Consider the following 19,730-nt stretch of genomic DNA (forward strand, 5'->3'; position numbering starts at 1 on the left):
TTGGGCGTGTGAGAGCCAGGCTCTGTTCAGCACGGACACCACCACTATCTCCCAAAGGAGCCACCTATACCCTTCCCAATGCTCCTGAAAGCGGAATTGAGGAGAAGAGCTGACCAGCATTCCTCAAGTCTGTTGAGGTTAAAGGAGAATTCTAGATCCAGTCACAAGCACAGTAGATCGAGTCTTCAAAGGGTTCTATTTTGAGGATGTGACCTCTGTCCGGAGGGGAAAGGGCACAGAAGAGACAGGGAAGCTGGAGCTCCCTCTCCAAGGCTGGGGACTTGAAGCCAGAACCTGGCCAGTGGAGTCCGCAGGCTTTCCTGCTGCCAAGGGCTGACTTTGTTTCTAAGAATACAAAGGACTCCAGAAGGTGTCCTGGAGACCACAGCATGAAACAAACAGACCTCACTCTCCCCTCAATTCAACCTGGGGAGGTCTGGAATCCTTCTGGCCACAAACCCAAAGGCAAAATGAAGAAAGCAGCCTGATGTGCTTGGGCCTAAATGAAACAGAAACTCTAAGACCACCAGCCTGCCTTCCTGGTAAGGGAATGGGATAGGAATGGACGCTTCCTTACCAGTTAGTTCCCTCCTTCCCTGAAGAAATCCAAGGGGAGGTGCTCTCTCCCCAAAGGCGGAAGGAATATACACCCAAAAAGCAGAGCAGGAAAACACTCTCAAAAGAAAGCAGCTGCCAACAAGCGACCTGTGTCAATACCTAGGACTATAATTCTTCAAAACCCAATCTGTTCAGTTGAAAATAGTCATGTGTAAACACCAAAAAAGGGACCAGGGAGATGGCTCAGTGGGTGAAGACATTCTGTGCACAAGCCAGTGCTAAATCACTGGAAGGAGAGAACTAATTCCACAAAGCTGCCCTCTGACCTCTACATGTGTGCCATGGCCCACCAACACATACACACAAGCCATAAATAATTCAAAGGAAAAAATTTAAGAATTTAAGATTTCCTAGGCACTTAACAGCTAAAATGAGCCACCCAAACATCAAGGGCAACACCAGATACGGTACCCACTCTGTAATTTCTCCATGGATTTTAGTGGAATGACCTACCATCCACCAGGCACTGAGATAGGAAGGCTAAGTCCATAAGCAAACACTACAAGTTGCATTTCTTCACAGAACTCTGTGAAGGTAGAGCACCTACATGGCAGCTCACAGCCATCCATACCTCCAGTTCCAGGGATCTGGCCTCTGAGGCTCCTCTGGCTTCCACATGTACCATGCATGCAAAACACTTGTACAGATAAAATAAAAATAAATAAATCTAAATCAAAACAACAACAAGAAACCCCACATATCTTCCATGAAGCATAGCGTCTTTCATTAATGGGAGTATGCGTGCAGAATCCACCAGAAAATGTGAATGATTTTACAAACCTAAACCATATGCGTCAGGTTACCCGTACACGCGAGAGCAGAGGCCATGTTCAGACACAGGAGGTTTCAGAACACCGAGCTTCCCTCGAGTACTTTAGTAGCTATAGGAAACATTTCTAACAAGCAAAGAGAAAAGGCCCACCCCAGAGGGACCTGGCCAGTCACAGTCAATCGGGATGTAGGCTGTGGACTCTTGGAGAGGTGGTAGGAAGAAAAATGGACCTGGTAGAGTTCTGTATCAGAACATCCAGAGAAAGTTTTAGAGTTGTACTAGAAATGGGGGACCTGTGTGCATATGGAACTCCAAGAAGATACACTTGTACAGACACAAAGGCAAAACAAACAAACAAACAAAAAAACAAAAAGCACAACAAAATCTGAAGAGATGAAGAAGAGAGGCAACCACATTGGGGACAGTTTATGAAAAAAGGACACAGTACCACGTCACATTACTGTATGGAAATACAACTAGTTTGTAGTGTAAAAGCTAATGTCAGCACATGCTCAAAAAGAGAGGGAAGTCCTATGAAGAGGGGCTGGTAAAAGCACTGAAGACCTACCTGAGTTCCATCACACACTGGAAGGAGGGAACTGACTACGAAAAGCTGCATGTCATCACACACACACACACACACACACACACACACACACACACACACACGGTGATAACAGGCTACATCTAAAAAAAATACAAAGAAGTGGTTGCAAGGGCTGGCATATGGCTGTTTTCCTTATGGGCCATGTGGTTCAATTTGCCTTAGCTTAAATAAATAGCCCATGAAAAACTACCATGGAACCTGGGGGGTAGAGTGAGGAAGGGGAAAAAAAAAAACATAAAAGGAAACAAAAGTATGACTTTCAGCATGTTTATTAGGCACTGAATATAAGCTCTCTGGGCTGAAGGAGCTTGAGCCGCTGTAAGGCTCTCCCATGGCTCAAGACAGCTACACAGGAGTCAGGGTAACTGTGTGCACATGGGACTCCCAGAAAAGGCAAATCCCCCTGGATCTGAGGGATTTCTCAGCTCCTCTTCCTACTCCTGTGATCCTCATCTGTCTGCACTGCAGGCCCTAAAAGCCTGAAAGGGTGAATGAGAATCCTCAGGGACATGGAATGGGAAATGATGGAGGAGTCAACAAGAACCTTCCCCATGGCTGAAGAAAGGTTTCCGTCTTCCAGGTCCTTGGTTCCATTTGCTCTTTGCTGCTTATTGAAACCACAGAGGAATGAAGAGACCTGGACCCTCGAGTCAGTTGAGATCTGGGACTGGATTTGCTGCTGATTCCATCCACTTCCTGAGACCTTCTGGGCTGGGACTATCAGGCCCTCTACCGGAGTGTCGTCCATTAAAAGACAATTTCTGCCCTGTGTGACCACCAGAGGATTAGGTGAGAGAACGAACAGAAACTACATTATTAGCAGAGCCTTCTGAATCTGTCACAAATGTTATTTACTCCATAATTGTGACAGTTCTCTACTTGGGCTGAGAAACTCTGAAGTCAGTGCATTCCTTCAGACAGAATTAAAATGGAAGGACTGATTCAAAACAGAAATGGAGAGTGGGAAGTTCCAGGCTCTTCAGGGTGATTCCCACCATCATGAATTTGGCACAGCTACTGGAGTTGAGGTGGGGTTTGTGACCTGGCCTCTGCATCTCCCTTAGGTCAGCAGGTTCCACTGGAGGCTCCTTATGAGGAAGCACTAAAGGTGTCCTCCACAACGAGATGGAGCGGGTGGGGGTGTACCCGATTAAAGACACAGAACAGTACATCTCCCAACGGTTATTGGGGCTTCACTGCTTCCTCTTCCCCTCTCTCCCTCACTTCAAGGAAGGAAGGGAGAAGGGAAGAAGGGAGGGAGGGAGGGACTCTACAATCTTCTGTGCCCTGGGACAGGCCTGAGAGCTGCACTGCCCCAAGAGACCTGAAGATGGCAATCTTCTCCTAAACTTCTCCCCCAAAATTCCAAGTATTTGAGGAACTGAGTAAAACCTTGAAAAATGACTGCTGTCAAATAATACCAAGAGAAAAATTATAATTCACTTAGGAATTTAAAGAAACCAAGACAAATAAGTCATGCCGAAGGATACTAATGTCTAAGCTGAATCAGAACGACGGCAAATCACCTGCATTTGCTTCATGTCACGCTCCAGCCTGGACTGTCTGTTCAGGCACCCTCAGGGTGGCCTGGGCAACCTTCTGACTGATGGCAGGGCGTGGGTGTGCAGTCAAGCCAAGAAAGTGACTTGCAGATTCAACCAGGAGAAGCTGGGGGATTGTACAGGCCTCTGTGAGGCTGCCAGGGAGGAGGTGAATCAGGAATTTCCTCCTCAGCTGAAGCACAGCAGGCTGCTATGTCCCTTGCACTACCAGGATGTGATACCAAGATGCCTCCTTCCTGCTTCCTATTTCCAACCAGCGCAGCTGAAAAGATACAATGGCTGAGTGCAGGGCCGCCCCTGGGAAGACAAGCGGGAGGGAAGCTGACCCGACAAGGAAAGCAGATGGAGCCTGGCTGGGCCTCTGTGAAATGTCTATAAAACCTGCATTTCCAGATGCTTTCAATTGCCTTTTCCCCAAAGGCTAATGAAGAAAGAGGGTGAGTTCCCAGACCAGCTCAGAGAACATAAACCACCCAGCAGACAGGCTGCAGCTATGGGAAGCAGTGTGCTGGCTGTGGGACAACTCAGCATCATTCAGAATACCAAGTTCTGAGGGACTGCGCTGCACCCGCCATCATGAAGAGCCTCGAATGTCACCCTATCTCTCAGGTCCTCTAGGAAGACCACACCAAGTTGCAGCACCCCTTCAAGGCCTGGGGGGTCAAATGTACTCAGAGACCATGTACTGGAGTGTGTTAGGGATGCTAAGAATGCCCAGGTAGGATTTGCTATGTGTGAGCTGTGTGACCTGAAGCACGTAGCTTATCAGCCTTTCTGGGCTGTGTCATCGGAACACAGGATGACACAGCCAGCTGGGTCACCTCCAGGGGGGTCAGTGTGAAGGTCAAGTGAAAAACAGAGCTGCTACAGAATCTAAAAGAGATCTGCCCAGCCGGCCACACCCCTTGAGACACAGTAACTGCCCTGGCAGCCCCTCCACAGCCCGCAGCCCAGAAGCTTCACCAACGGACAGTTCCCTGCACAGCCACCGAGGCCAGAAGCAAGGACGCTTAGCAATCTAGAATCTAAACTCTCCTCCCAGCCCACACCCCACCCTTAACCCTCCACCCTCCTCTCACACAAAGGTTCCTAGATGCTGATTTCCTTTTATTTGCTCTGATGACATTTCCCGAACTAACAAACGTCAGAAATGTGTTCTGACAAAGGAATTTTCCTGGATCTGGGGATTTAAGCCTTTGAAAGAAGCTATAAAGATAAGAAAATTAAATCATCTTTGGGCCTATGTTGGACCAACCACTTTACTGGAAGGAATCAGGTCATCTGAGGGCCCATCTGTGGAACATCAATGAAAGGCCATGATCTCCTGCAGCTGAGAACTTGTGCTCCCTTGGGCAAGGAGGGCTGCTGACTCACAGCACAGCCCAGGGTCCTAGGCTCCAGACTCTTCCAGGCTCTCAGAGATAAGTAGCAGAAGCCAGGCACTGCAGGATCTCTAGCCTAGGCCACCATGCAGCAATTCTTCCATCCAACAGAAGTGGACTTTCCCAGAGTCCTCAGTGCACCTTTGTGACCTACCCATCCTGATCCTCTTTCTTTCCCAATTTGAGGTCAATGTCATTCTCTCACTGAAAAGCACCATATCTGGAAGGGCACTTTCCCACCCAGAAACCTCCCTAGATGTTAGTAATTTATTGCTTGAACTTTCCCTAAAATGCCTCAAGCAATTGTCTTTTGATTCAAAGCTCAAATGGCCAACCCTTCCAACCATCCATTCATCTATGAACTGCTTCTAACAATACATAAACTCTCTGAGGTCAGGTGTCCCAATACCAGTGTCAACATATTGGTTAGTTTGAGGATGATGATGTATTAGAGCTTCCTCTTCTATTCTATGCTCTTCTACATTCCATCAGCACGTTCAGCCATTCCAGATAGCTGTTGCCTCTTGCAGCTGGCTAATCCCCAAGGTTTTTTCCCCCCACTACCCACCATATGGCCCTATTGTCCAATATATCATTTTAAGACCAGGTCAGAGCACATTTGGCACTGTTTGATTTGCCTAAACACAGCATCAAAATGTAATTAAGACAGTCAGCTACTCAAGAGACCCTACTATGCTCACATCAAAGCCTGGAAACTGAGGCCCATACAGGTATCCTATCTTTGTATGAGACACAGGTATCATTAGACGGAGGCAGGAGAGTTCAGGTAAGGACAGTCTTTGCTTCTCTGGTGTCACAGAACGCTGGGATGTATGTAAAAAAAGAGACCCCAGGAATGCTGGTACAGCTCTCCATCCACTGAGAGGGGCTGGTGCTACCCAGTGTTTCTCCTGGGGAGCTCACGCTTCAGAGGAAAAATGCTCGCACAGTGCTGATGGCGTATTTAAATGCATGCTAGTGATCACTGCCATGCAGGCACCCACAAAGGCAAGCTCAGGATGGTCTAACCTGGTCAAGGGTGATCCAGCACACAGCACAGACCTGGACCATGCTTCATCCCCTCTCTCAGGGCCCCCTTCTCTAATACAACTCTCAACCTAAGCAACCCTGCATATCCTCCCTTCCTGCTCTCAGCTCTGCTCCTCTGGCATTCAGACCAGTGGGCAGCAAAAACAGAAGCTGGCACCATGGGAGAGGGAGAGGGAGAGGGTGTGCTGTGGGTGAGTAGAGGAGCAACACACCACAGAAGGAACGTCCCTTGTCCCAGGAGTGGGTTGGGGGCAGGGGCTGAGGAACCTCCCAGGCTTTACCAGGCACACAACCACAGAGGACACCACAGCTTCCTACTATGACATTTTGTGTATATAAGGAAGCAGTTGCTAACATTTCCTCTAGACAGCCCCAAACCCCAATGCTGATTACAGGACTGGTCCTTTCAACTGCCCGCCCCGTGCAGGCTCTGGCACTTCACACTTTAGGCCCTTTGGTGCACAACACTGAAAACATGTAGAAAGTGTATTTTCAGGCATTCCCAGCCACTTTCTAAAACAGTCTTTGTTTTTTAGGTTCTTCCTTCTTCTCTTCACCCTCTGCTGTTTTTCTCTTAGCTTCTAGTGGAGCCAAAGGTAACAGAGGGACTGCCTTGCTGGTTTTCTACCAACATAAACAACCACCAACTTGGGGAAGCGCTGCCATCTGCTGCACACGGGTCACGACGGCACCAGCAGGGGGCGTGCACCCATCTATTATTCTTCCATTAGCTCCTCACAGCCTTGGGCCATCAACACAGACTCACTCAGACATAAACGGACCAGACAGCCCTTTGGTCACAATCTCAGGACTCAGTCATCTGACCCGGATATGAATCCCATTTCGCGTATCAGTTGACAGCCCAACATTAGACAAACCACTTCATAAGAATTAAATAAGCTAACGTATAGTGTTGGCACACGGAAAAGGTTCAAGAAGCACTGGCCGTAACTGCTCCTGGAACTAACACTGTCCATGTGACTGTGGCAAAACTGAGAAGTCCTCAGTGATGACAAGCGTCATGTGGTGAGCCAGCAGGGTTTCAAGAAAGGCTGGTACTGAGTGTGCAGCCCTGTACCAGGGAGGCAGGCTAGGTCCTAGGCTTTTACACAGCTAAGCAAACATGGTACAGAAGCCCAGGGTTCAAAGCTACCTGAGACACAATCCCCTTCAAGCCTCTTTCTTATTCAGGAAGAGGTAGTGACCGACTTCAGTGTCAAGCCACAGAGTAAATTAGCTCCCCAGCACTGTGCCTGGCTGCTTCATTTCTTTTTGGCCCTCCTGTCCTGGGAATATTCTTTGGGATTTATCTTACTTCATTAGTGTATGCAGTGTGTCTGAGTGGGTTGTGCACATGAGCGCAGGTGTCCACAGGCCCCCTGGTGAGCTGCCTGGTGCGGTGGCTGTGAACTGAGCTCCAGTCCTTTCTGCAAGAGCAGAAAGTACTCTTCAGCTCAGGGTCATGTCCCCACTGAGGGTACATTACCACCTCATTATTTAAATAAGCCTACAGTGCTGCAAAGAAACGGAAGACATACACCTGAGGCCGACAGGGAGCAAAGATCTAGAGACTCCAACTGCAACATTTAATTTGGTTAAAGTCCTTGAATTATTGGCCACTTTGCTGGTTTCCTTATCAAATTAATGCGTTTAATGGTTTCATGTTAAAGTTTAACTAAGTATTTCCAAATGTTTTTAAATACACCAGCTGAGTATTTTAAATGACCTTAATGTTTCTATCTTAGAACAAAACTACAATGAAATTAATGTGTCTCGGGAGTCGCAATAGCCAAGGAAACCACCCACATGTTTCAAATTTCTCAGCCTAATCTTAGTCCTGAAGCAACACTCAGGCCGTTTGCCTAGTGAGGTCACTGCAAAGGCTGGTGCTTGAGATGTTGTTAGATGCTTCACATAATTTTGTTAATTCCCTTTCGCTTCAAGGAGTCAATTACCACTTTTCTCCTGCAGTACAAAAAGCACGCTTTGGGCCTCATGTTTCCACTAAAATGAATGATACCCAATTTTCAGCCCTCTACACATGCAGCTCAGGCTGGCTTACAATTCATTATGGATCCAAGGATGACTGTAAAGTCCTGATCCTCCTGTCTCCACATCCCAGATGCTGAGATCACAGGCACGCACCATCATGTTCCAGTTCCGTGTTGCTGCCAATCAAACCCAGGGCTTCATGCACATTAGGTAAGTAGTCTACAGACTGAGCCAGCCCCAAGACATTCACCTGTGTACCTTTAACTGCAAAATCAGTGTGGCTAGTGAACTCTGATATCATTAACCGTCACATCCCAAGTCAGAAACATCGAGGTACCTTAGAAAGCGTTTTCACTGTCTGAAACTATGCATTTTAATTGTGGAGGTGCTGTGGGTAGAACCCAGGGCCTTGCACACACATACAAAATAAGCCCTCTCCCACTGAGCTTGAAACTAGACATTTTTAAACTAAAGATCAAGTAACTTTTATTTTAAAAAAATATTTTAGTCTTCATTAGGTTTCTCTGTGTATGTGTTTTTGAGTGCACATGCTTTGGAGGACAGAAAAGGGCATCAGATTTCCATGCAGCTGGAGTTGCAGCTGGGCAAGTTCTCTGCAGGAGCAGCAAATGAAGAGCAAGCAACTTTCAACTGTGAGGAAAGACAGTCTTTACACATTTTTCTTAGAGGCCTCTGGCATACTACATTTAGCTGGCCCTCAGTATACTTCCTTTTTATTCCGGCTGGGACCTCAGTCTATGGGTACCATCTACATTCCCCGAACAGTGGTGTAGAAAGCTACTTATATGCAAGTACTCTATGATTTAAAGTACAGGGGAGGGTGTGTGTAAGCTATAAGGGAATCGAGCATCTGAAGCTTTTGGAATAATCTGCCCACGCTGAGGGACCATGGTCATGAAACCTGATGTGCGTTTGATCCAGCATATTTCAAACATCAGCAATCGGTGTACAAAGGGAGAGACTGGCTCATCTCAGAGCTATTCAGGACCACCCAGGCAGCTCAGGGGTCCTTCAGCACTGGGGTGGTTTATAGCGGTGATGAGAGGGGATGAAGCAGTGAGGTTCCGCTGTTTGCTAACTGTATACCTTACGTCACCAGGTGTGCCTGGCCTCAGTTTTCTTCTCTGCAAAGCTGGGAAAACAGAACTTACCTGAAAGGGTGCTGTGGGGACAGAATGATAGAGTCAATGACCAAAGCACTCCGAGATAAACACAAGATACGGGGAAGGAGGCGGTGATATCCATTGTTATCAGAACAGCCCGCCCATGTGGATTAGTGCAGCAGGCCGCTTTTCCTGGACAGCCTCCAGCCAGTGGGCAAGGAAGAGCCGAGCAGGCAGCTTCGTCCCTACTCTGGTCTCAAGAGCTTCAGTTTCTGTTACTCACGCTACTTCATCGCAGCCCTATTTTCTGCCAGCCCTCAGAGCGACAGGTGTGTGTCAGAGGCCCCACGTGTACTTTGAGGGTACACTGTCTCTTCCTTGCGCACCTCTGCACGCAGAAGCTTGAAGGTCACCTCTAATGCTCAGGATATTCTTCACTTAGGACAAACTGTGTGTGCTCACCTCTGTCTGCATCCTCCTCCCTCCCACCCCTCGTCTCTACAGGGTTTCATTCCTAGAACTCATTACTATATATATATATACCAGGCTGGCCTCAAACTGAAAGAGGTCCACCTGCCTCTGTGGGTGTCACCATGCCCAGCTTCAGATTCTTTCTCTTGATAACAGATGATAGCAAAAGCCCACAGTGAACCTTGAACCCATATACACAACATGGCCCCTGCAGAGGTCAGTGCCTGGTGATACCGAGTGTAGACAGAAATTGGTGAGGATGCCAAACGCTAACTCATGATTGCTTCAATTGCTGCCTGGGGCTCACCCACACACAGATGCAACCCTCACACTCACAGCCAAGGAGTGGGCGTGAACAAAGGGTACAGGCTTCTGGGGTGGGGAAGAAGGGCGGCTCGCATATGCATGGGATGATGCGCACAAGATGGAGTGGGCGGGGAAGGAAAAGAAGAAAATGACAAATGGAGCCCAGATGCCTGTGTTTCTGGAATTTAAACACTACAAGGCATCGCAGTCGATAGCAGCTATCAAAGTACCACCATTACTTCTGAAGAAGATAACTTGCTTTTTGTTTTGTGGGGCGGGGGGGGGGGGCCTTAAAAATGACAGATATTGAGATGGCTAACTATTTAGCCTTTAGTGTGTTAGGACGAATCTTTACCCCAGCAGATATTAACTACATGACTGAAGAAGTTTCTAATTCAGGGTCCTCATTTATCTAATGGTGTCCAAATCTCATCAGCCACACAAGAAGGCTCAATAAACGCTACCTAACATAAATATGCAAGACATCAGCGAGGCAAGGGGCTGCCTTGCAGCCAAGGTACTCTCTGGAGCTTGTGGTCCACACAGCAATAAACACCCACCTCTCAAGCTGGAGATACCTGCCAAAAGTGTCCTTCTCCCTGGTGAAGAAGGGCTTCCTGGCTTCTCCACATCAGGACATTTCATACAGGCATTAGGGAAGGGGTCAGCGAGGGACTGTCAAGAAATGAACATGGAAGCACCTCCCATTAGCCGCCCCTGTCTAGCATACTCACCGAGTCTGGGTCTCTCTGCTGTTCAAGGAAGGCTGAAAATTCCACCAGGCGAAGCTTGGTTGTGCCAATGGAACGGCCCTGCCAGGCAGGGACCGAGGGAGCTGGGGCTGACGTAGGCTCAAACCCTGAAATAAGAATTGTCACCTTTACCCTCAACGGGACAGAGTTCTGAATGCAGAAGACGTAGCAAGAAAGAACAATTTCCTCCACTGGTGGCACTCAGGCAGGGTGACACTCTGGCTGAGGCTTTTACAGACAGCGGCCAGCTAGGCAGACTGTACGAAGCTATTGTGTGGCCAGCTTCAGCTAAGGTTAAGGAGCTGCGGCAGGAGGACACTGCAATGGTTGCCATCCATTGTCAGCTTGATTAAATCTAGTCTCATCACAGTCAAGGATCTATAAAGGTTTAATTGAAGAAGAGGATGTGCACAGCACCACCCCACAGCTAGGGCCCAGAACAACATAAAGAAGGAAGCTGAGCATCAGCCTTCATCTACACTTTCTGCCAGCGGATAAATGGGACCAGCTGCCTCATTATGACTCATGGACAAGATGGACTATACCCCCTCACACTGTGAATGCAAGCAAAACATTTTTCTTTTTGGTTGCTTGTATAGATACTCTGTCACAGCAACTAACATAGATGGCTAATCCTGGGTAAAGGGGGCTGGCTGGAAAGCAAGCCCCCTTGCTAAGAATGGCAGAAGTATCTAAGGAAACACCTGTGAAGGCATCCCACGCAGCCAGGACCCATAGTACACTGCTTCTCTTGGCTCTTCTTCTATCTCAAGACTGTCCTCACCAGCCCTATAGAACATTCATTCCCTCAGGATACTCCATGGAAACAGAGGGCAACAAGCCAATGCATTCTGACCATGAACACTGAAAGGGTAGATCAAGGATTATACACTGTGTCAAGAAGTTCAGCTGAGTATACTCTATGTACATTTGCATGAGAGGGCTCAAGAGAAGGGGAGCCAGAAGGGCCAGCCAGATTCTGCTACAACCTTCCATGTAAACCCTTCTTTACAGAAGGGAACAAACAGGGAGCTGGAATTCACAACCTAGTAAAGCTCAAGTTATCTGTGCCTGACTCAATTCCATGATCTGGCAGCTTCTGAAGAGAGTGACCACAACAACTTCCCCTTCTAAGTGGGGCCCAGTGTCTTAAGTGAAAGTGGCCAGGCTTCCTGTTTCCTGACAGTCCCGTAAGAAGAGCTCTCAGAAGAAAGGGCTGCTTTTAAACTTATTTTTATTTCCTTATTTTTATCACCTAAGTGTTTTGCTTGCATATATGTGTTCCATGTGGGCACTGTATCCCCTGGAACTGGATTAACAAACGTTTGTGAGCAACCATGCGGGTACTAGGAAATGGACCCAGGTACTATACAATGGCAATCGGGGTTCTTAACCACTGAGCCATCTCTCTAGGAGAAGGAACTCTTTCTTGAGTGAAGGGAGCCCAGGCCTGATGGGAGATATCTGGGACTTTTCTCAGCTTCAAAATAGGGCCCATCCTTAGAGAAAAGAAGAGAGGTGGCTGGTGGCTAAGACCAAAATCTCTGCACTCCTGTGATAAAAGTGGCTGCGCTGTCCCTCAGCAGAGGAGCAGGAAAACTCACCTGGAATGGGGGCTGTGACTGCTGGCTGGATGGGGTAGGCCTGCTGCACAAAGGGCTTGACGCTGGGGACAAACGGTTGGTGAGAGTCAAAATGAAGGAAGCAGTAGTGGTTACTGCCCAGGCCTAGTCTTGGCCTATATTAGGACTCGCCCATCACCCTCTTTGCCTGCTCCCTGACTGCAGCGGGATGCCCATTCCTTGCAGAGGTCCAAACACTGACAACAATGTGGTGGAATAAGCTGGCCCCGGGTCACGCTGGCTTCCCCACAGGGTAGCAGATACGCGTGGAGCATACTTTTCATCTGCACACAGACCAAGGTCAGCTGTCACGGCCCAGGGAGGGTTTAGGAGGCCATGAGTCGGGGTCTCCCTTTTCCAAACCACTAGGTCAAATATATACAAAGAAAATTTCTGTTCTGCTTTATCCCCAAACTGTGCTTGGCTCTTGTGGGCTGAGCTTGCTCCCTGGATTCAAGGGGTCTCTGGGATTTTCTATCAGGTACTCCTACCACGAGGACAGCCACAATGGAAAAAGATAATGTCTTTGCTGTCCCCTCTCAGATGAGACAGATGCTGGTGATGCAGCCTAAGCCATAAAGATAAGGGACCTAATTCAAGTTTCCAGCTGTGTCTGATAATACTGCAGGTGGCAGAAAGAAATTTATACCCTTGCTAACTCTCAAAGGCGGCCCCTTTAATGTCCTGGAACATTGGGACATACGGAGAGGCAGACTTCCATTTGACTGTCTTTCCTCCAGTAAGCCCTGAGAATGCTTAATACAGGAGAACCTCCCGCAGGGTGGGCTGTCTAGCCTCTGTTGTCTGGGCCCTTCACAGACTTACTCTTGTGAGGATCCTGGCTGTCCTGTCTGTATCATTCCAGGCCAGAACTGAAAGGCAAGAGGCAAAGGCTTCAGGGTCTTGAGTTCTCATCAAAGTACAGTTTGGGATATGTCCAAATTATAAGGTCCTGCTGAAGAACACGAGATTACCCACACCCACAAGCTTCAGAATCATCTTCCTGGGGTTCGGGTGTGATCAGTGTTGTGTAGCCTACCCGAATTCTGCTAACCCAGGAGCTTCCTTTTATCTACCGTGTCCTGAAAATTCTCCTAACCAAGAGGCAATATAGAAGAATTCCATTTTTTTCAGCAGGGCAGGTCTTCCCACTACCTCCAAGAGTTTCCTGCATACCCCAAGCTCCAAAAGAGCAACACATGGACTCTGAGACACAGAAGCCAGAGCTTGGAGAAGCAAAGGCACTCATTTCTGCTGGGAGCATACGTAAGGACTTCGGCAGAATCTTGACATCACTACTTATCTGAAAGACCAAGCCACGTTTAATAGCATCTCATTACTGAGCAACCTCAGCTTTTTCATCTGCAAAATGGTTATGACACTAAGACTATTGAAGATCGCTCTGGGGTGACACATGATATGATAGATAGCTTCTCAGTCTTTGGGAGCTGTCAAATGAAAATATTAAAAGGAGTAGTTTGCCCTGTGAGGTATGGTTGCTATAAAGTAACCCAGAGCATACAGGGACAGAGAGCAAGAACCAGGAAAAAGAGTAAAAGAGGCAGGTTCCAACTAAATAGGGCACCAGAATCAAGACACTTCATGTCTTTAAATTTTACTATTTTCCTCTTATTTCTCTTTTTTCTTTTCTTATTTTCTTCCTTCCCACCCCTTCCTTTCCTTCTCCCCTTTTCTTTCTAGCTCCATCTCTCTCCCCTTCTATCTTATCCACCTATGCCTATCATCTATATCAATAATCATCTGCCTATCTATCCATCCATCATCTCTTTCATTCTAGCTATTCACCTATCAACTATCTATTTATTCATCCATCCATCCATCCACCTATCTACTTATCTACCGAACTTTCATTTTGTGATATCATGGATTGTCCCAAGGGACAATTCCTGGCAGGCAAGTGCTCTACTACTAAGCCACATCCTCAGTCCCCTTTCATTCTTGTCATAGACAGAGCTGATTCAAGTCACCCTGGCTGGCCTTGAACTGGCTATGTAGACCAAGCAGGATTTCAAACTTCCAAGCCTCCCAAATCAGCCTTCTGAGGGGCTGTCCCATCACACTCATGGTGGCCATCATGCCTGGATTCTGGTCCTTACTTACCCCCGGTGCCCCTGGGAAGGTGGGGCGTGGAATTCCAGGCAGCCCCAGCTTGTTGTGGATGGCAGTAGCTGAGACGATCTGGGCTGATGACATGGCAGCCATGTGCTGCAAGGCCTTGTCCTTGGCAGTCTGATCCTTGAAGATGACAGTGACACACTGACTTAATACAGAACACATGGCTACCATGTGGGTTAACAGTGCAGCCACAAGCACAAAGACTAAAATACAGAGCCACACAGGGGCCAAGAAAGCACACATGCACAGAGAGGGAAATCAACATGGCGGGGAGGCTGTGACTGGCTTACTAGCAAGCTGCTAGCAAGCAACACCTAGTGGCAAGGTTGGGTTTTAAACCCTTAATCCATTTTCCAGTAGGTAGGAAGCCAAACAATGTATTCATTGTTTGTACTTCCAGGAGAATTCTCAACGACTTATCACGTCAGGGCTGGGGGTGACCCTGCTTTCAGTTACCAGCAGGGGCAGGGCCATCTAGAGAACACAGGGAGCACTATTTGGGTGCCTGCTGTCATTGTGGCAGGCCCTGCTGGGGTCATGCAGGGCCCAGGAACCCTGGCAAACATCTGTAGGGGGCAGCTCAGAAGCAGCAGACAGGTAGGAAGGCAGCCAAGCAGCATGCTGTCAGGGCACATGCTATGGGGCTAAGGCTATGGTTCCTTTACAAAGGTCAGAGTGTGGGGGCTACTGCACTTTTCCCTTTCCTGAATGGATATTTTCTAGAAAGCCAAGACTAGTAACATAAAGCTAGCCAAAAAAAACAAAACAAAACAAAAAAAAAAGTCTGCCAAGCACAGCTAAAATACAGAATACTCAGTTAGGAGAATATACTTACCATGCTTGTTACCTGGATACAACAATAAACAGTTTGTTAAAAGGATCATGTACAAAGGCAGGGTTACTTTTCTTCTTTAGTTAAAAAATACTTATAAACACGACATTCGTGTGCCATAAAAGTGTGTGTGTGAATATGGCCATTTTTTTATACTTTAAGAGTATGCCATCCAGATAGCCGTCTAAGGACCGGCATTGGCAGAACTGACCACGAAGCTCCCTGGCTGTGTGGCTATGTGGTGTCCCCATTAGAGATGGGGCAACGGTCAGGCCTTGTGTGTGTGGCAGGCCCCATGGGTGAGGGTCTATACTCAGAACCCAGCGGCCATGGGAGCCGAAACTAGTGACACCAGCACTGTGCTGCTACCTTCCACACAGCTGCCAACAGAGTTTATGGTGAGGGACAGTGGCTGAGAGGTCACTCAAAGCGCCAGCCAGGAGGCAGCTTCCCCATTCGCACAGCTAACCAAAGGTGAGACACGAACAGGTGGCCAAAGGAAGGTCAGGAGAAATCGGAAAAACAAACAAAGTAGAAAACAATTCTGGAAGCTTCTGACAAGAATGCATTCAATCCTCCAAAGTGTGGACAGCACTTTGCCCCACTATACCAGGAACACCAGGAGGACATTTCTAAAAGCTCGTATGGAGAGACAGAGCCTCAAAGAATAAAAATATTTTATTACAAACATTTTGAGAGAAAGAGTAATGAGAGGGGGGAGTAGAAGGAGAGGGAGGAGGAGCTAAACATGGATTTTTACATTTCCGTGCTTTGTACTCGAGAGCGAGTAAGCCCCGAGCCAGCTCTCCAGGCTGCACCCGAATCCTGTGAACACTTCTCATATACCTGCATCAAGGACATGGTGAAGGCCTGGGAAGCTTGCTTGCTGATCCCTACTACAACGGCCTAGGGTGACTAGGAATGATGCTTACTATCTCATCACCAGCTGGCATGCTTTCAAGCCAGGCTTTATTGGCTAGCCAGTCAAAACCTCTAACCCAAAGCCTGTCTAAACCTGAAGTTGACGCAAGTAAAATTTAAATGGTTCCAAAAGATTTTATGCATGCTCACATGTACGTGAGTTTTGTGTGTGTGTGAGTGTGTGCATCAACGCAGAGGTGGAATTTTATTATAGACTGGGAACACTCATATGCATGCTAAAGCAGAGCTGACCCCAGCACACACAGGTGTCAGTGCTAGTCAACTGATGGCTTCCTCTGAAGGGAATCTCAGTAAGCATGGCTGTACTCACAGTAAAAAAATGCCCAACACCAAAACACATTGCCTAGTTTTTTCTTTGAGCCCATCACACTGGACTCCAGCCCTGGAGCCACTCAACCCTGGTGAGAGATTATAAAAGCTCTCCAGGCAATTTGCTGAGACTGAGGAAATGGCAGAGGAATGGCCACAGGTGCCTTGCCACGCTTCACATCTTCTTTGGGGCCCAGAATGGGGTAGTTTGTTAAAGAGAAGCCCAGACCTTTTGTCTGTCCGGCGCTGTGAATTCTGAAGAACTATAAAATCGCTTTAGGACCTGGCCCTGTTCCTTGAGAGAGTCATGCAACCTCTCAAGAGACCTGTGAGGCCTTGTGTTTATGAGATGCTAGGGAGAGAGGTGACTGTACCTGCCCCAGTGTGGAATATGATTGCTGCATTTTAGTGGCACGATTTAGGAAACCAAAGCCCAGGTCCAGAGAAAAAATAGTTCCTTGAATCTCCAGGACATATTGATACACAAACCTGCTTGAAACATTTCTCTTTGCCAGGTATGTTCAGAAGTTCTTCAAAATATCCATGAAGGATTAACAGTCTCCTTAAAAAGCTTTTTATACATTTATTAGTACGTATGTGCCCACCGTGGAGTTGGTCGGTTCTCTACATCCAGTGTGAGACCCTGGGCTTGAACTCAGATCAAGAGGCTTGGCGGCAAGTCCCTTTACCTGCTGAGCCATCTCACCAGCTACATTCTCCTATCAGTCAGCGTGGGAGGGGGAAGGAAAAACAAACAAACCTGGCTTTGCTGTTTACCCCTCATAGCCTGTAAGGAAGCTCTAATTCATCTATTTAGTGATTATGAGCCACTCCGGCTAGAAGGTATCATAAATAAAAGCAAAGTCTGAAGGCAAGAGGAGAGATTTGTTGTTTTCTGTGATTTCCACAGCACCCAATGCCTTCTTGGGAGTAAGTCAAGTGCCTGGCCTCCTGCCCCATGGAGGGCAAGTCATGTGACACCTTTGACTTTCTTCACTTGGGAAGGATTTCACCTTGATCTCCTACACCCTTCCTGTTCCACTATAAAAGTGTCTATCTGTCAGGATGAAGGTGGCTGGGGAATTCCATTATGACCAGCAAATCATAATCCCTAAGGCCAGTGAACTAATGACCAGAGGCAACTAGCTGGTTTGTTCAAATCTGGACACCTCTTAGCTGCCTGTCCTGACAGAGAGGAAGCCAAGTGTGGGACATAATGTTATCTCAAGCAGTGGCCCCTGCACTTGACCCACCTGCCTGAGAATGGGCAATTTTCTGTAAATGGACTGAAACGGCTACACTCATGATTCCTAGCTTTTGCAGCAGATACTCTAGTCATTGAATTTCAGAGCAGTGGCCCTTCATCTACAATGTACACGTGAAAATGAAAAGGGTTATGCTGTGTGTGGTAGCTTCGGGGGTGTATAAAATCTAAAGTAACCCTGGAGACAGGTAATAAGCCTGACGGTGCTCCATGGAAATTAGGGGGAGAGCCTGGCTGCAGACCCTCTCACCCTGAGATGTGAGCTGAGAAAGATGCTCTCTCTCAGCTGTCATCTGCAGCCCAGAGACACGTGACTGGCTCTAGAAGAATTATCACCCTAAGTGTCAAACCTGGCTGGGTAAATTGCCTACCTGTGTCACTACAGGATAATATCCTGGCCTTTTATCTGTTGGTTCCTCTCACCCTCATACAAAAGAGAAAGGGTTGATGGGCCCAGTAAGTCTCAGTGCTTGTAAGAAATGCAAGCTACACTCACACACCAAGTTAATTTATCTCTAAGATGTATTTAAACTTCTCGATGCTTCTGAGCTGAGGATGAGATTTACAAAGGATGAGCCAACTGGTTTATCTTGAAACACTGTAGAAAGTCAATATTGAGTTATACGCTGCCTGACTTAGACCCCAGGAAACACTGTGTGTGTGAGAGTGTGTATGTATAGGAACACAGGGGAAAAAAAAGTCTCGGGGAAAACCTGGGACAAGTTCCTGTTCCCTGTTCATTTTTGTTGTTGTTGTTGTTTTTACAATTTATTCATTGTATATCCCTATTGCAGCCCCCCCTCAACTCCTTTCAGTCAGTCTCACCCTCCCTGCTTATCCTGAGCCCATGACCTGTTTTTAAAGTCCCAAACAGTAGCAAACATGAGCCAAAGATGCTGGTAAAGTCCCAGCTAGAGGTAAGTGTCCTCATTATCTTCCCTTTTCCCCTCACCATTCAATTTATACCATACACAGTCAACTGTCTCATTGCCCCTGCTCAGTTCAGCATGCTGAGTCACACTTTTTGCAAACTGTTAGTAAGTAAACAGGCCTTCATATTTCATGAAGCCGGGCTCTGTTCTGCTGACTGCCTCTCCTCTTTGATAAAAATGGATGTTAGGCAAATACATGTATGTAATATACATGATGGGAAGGTAGCAATGTGAATGAACGTGGCTGAGGAGGTCCAGGAAACTGTATGAACCAGCCTCTGGCTGTCACATGGGTCTTTTCCTCCTTTCTCACTGCTGTGCCAGCACTCAGTTGGTTTGCAAATGATCTCACTGTCTCTAGATGTAATCCACAGACAAACTTTGAGGGTAATAAACATAAAGAGAACACATGCTTGGATATGCAGTGTGTCACAGCATACTACATAAAGCATATATAACCTGTAAAGTTCTAATATATAGAATATACACAGTATGTATACACAAACCATATAACACACTTATTCAGAAACTACCATCTCAGAACTTCAGACGGGAATATTAGCAACACTGCAGGAAAAAGCCATATATAAAGTCACAGAAACCAAGGAGTAAAAAGGCATCGTGAGCTATTAAATGCTTTCCTGCAAAAAAACATATTTTCCCCAGTAACATAAAATTATAACGCAGGGGAGGGAAAACAGCAATTTGCTTGGAAAAAAAAAAAAAAAAAAAAACAACCCACAGAATATGTGCCTCAGAATTACTTTTACGATGTTGTTTCTAATCAAGCATAGTGTGGATTCCCGTGACCTCTGCAATGATTAGCCGTGACCCTTGAGCAGATAAACATCACAAAAACATAAGGTGGTCTTGGGAAAGGATGGGGCACTTGAATGTTTTCTAGCCATGATCTCTAATTTGCTTATCATTGCAGAAGGCGGGAGCAAATACAAAAGGGGCAATTCTGGTCAGGCCACAGCCACTGTGGAGGAGGGAAGGCACATTCAGAGCTGGCCTGACTTGCTGCCTAATGAGTAGCAATTAATTCATCGTATTG

General features: G+C 47.1%; 1 protein-coding gene across 5 annotated transcripts in view; it reads right to left on the reverse strand.

Annotated features, from left to right (window-relative positions):
• Tead1 (TEA domain transcription factor 1) overlaps positions 1-19,730 on the reverse strand; it is a 226,140-nt gene that overhangs the window by 33,358 nt on the left and 173,052 nt on the right. For 4 of the 5 annotated variants that reach the window (XM_055627360.1, XM_055627361.1, XM_055627362.1 and 1 more), the window contains 4 exons: positions 14,380-14,514; positions 13,084-13,130; positions 12,241-12,302; positions 10,619-10,743 (listed from right to left, as the gene is read on the reverse strand). In XM_055627360.1, the coding sequence (XP_055483335.1) occupies positions 10,619-10,743; positions 12,241-12,302; positions 13,084-13,130; positions 14,380-14,514 (369 nt within the window). Of the gene's footprint in view, positions 1-10,618; positions 10,744-12,240; positions 12,303-13,083; positions 13,131-14,379; positions 14,515-15,229; positions 15,277-19,730 lie in introns of those variants that run through there. The other variant, XM_055627359.1, reaches the window with a different exon arrangement.

Source organism: Psammomys obesus, unplaced genomic scaffold (assembly GCF_907164565.1).
Source record: "Psammomys obesus unplaced genomic scaffold, mPsaObe1.curated_primary_1811, whole genome shotgun sequence".
NCBI classification, from domain to species: Eukaryota; Metazoa; Chordata; class Mammalia; order Rodentia; family Muridae; genus Psammomys; species Psammomys obesus.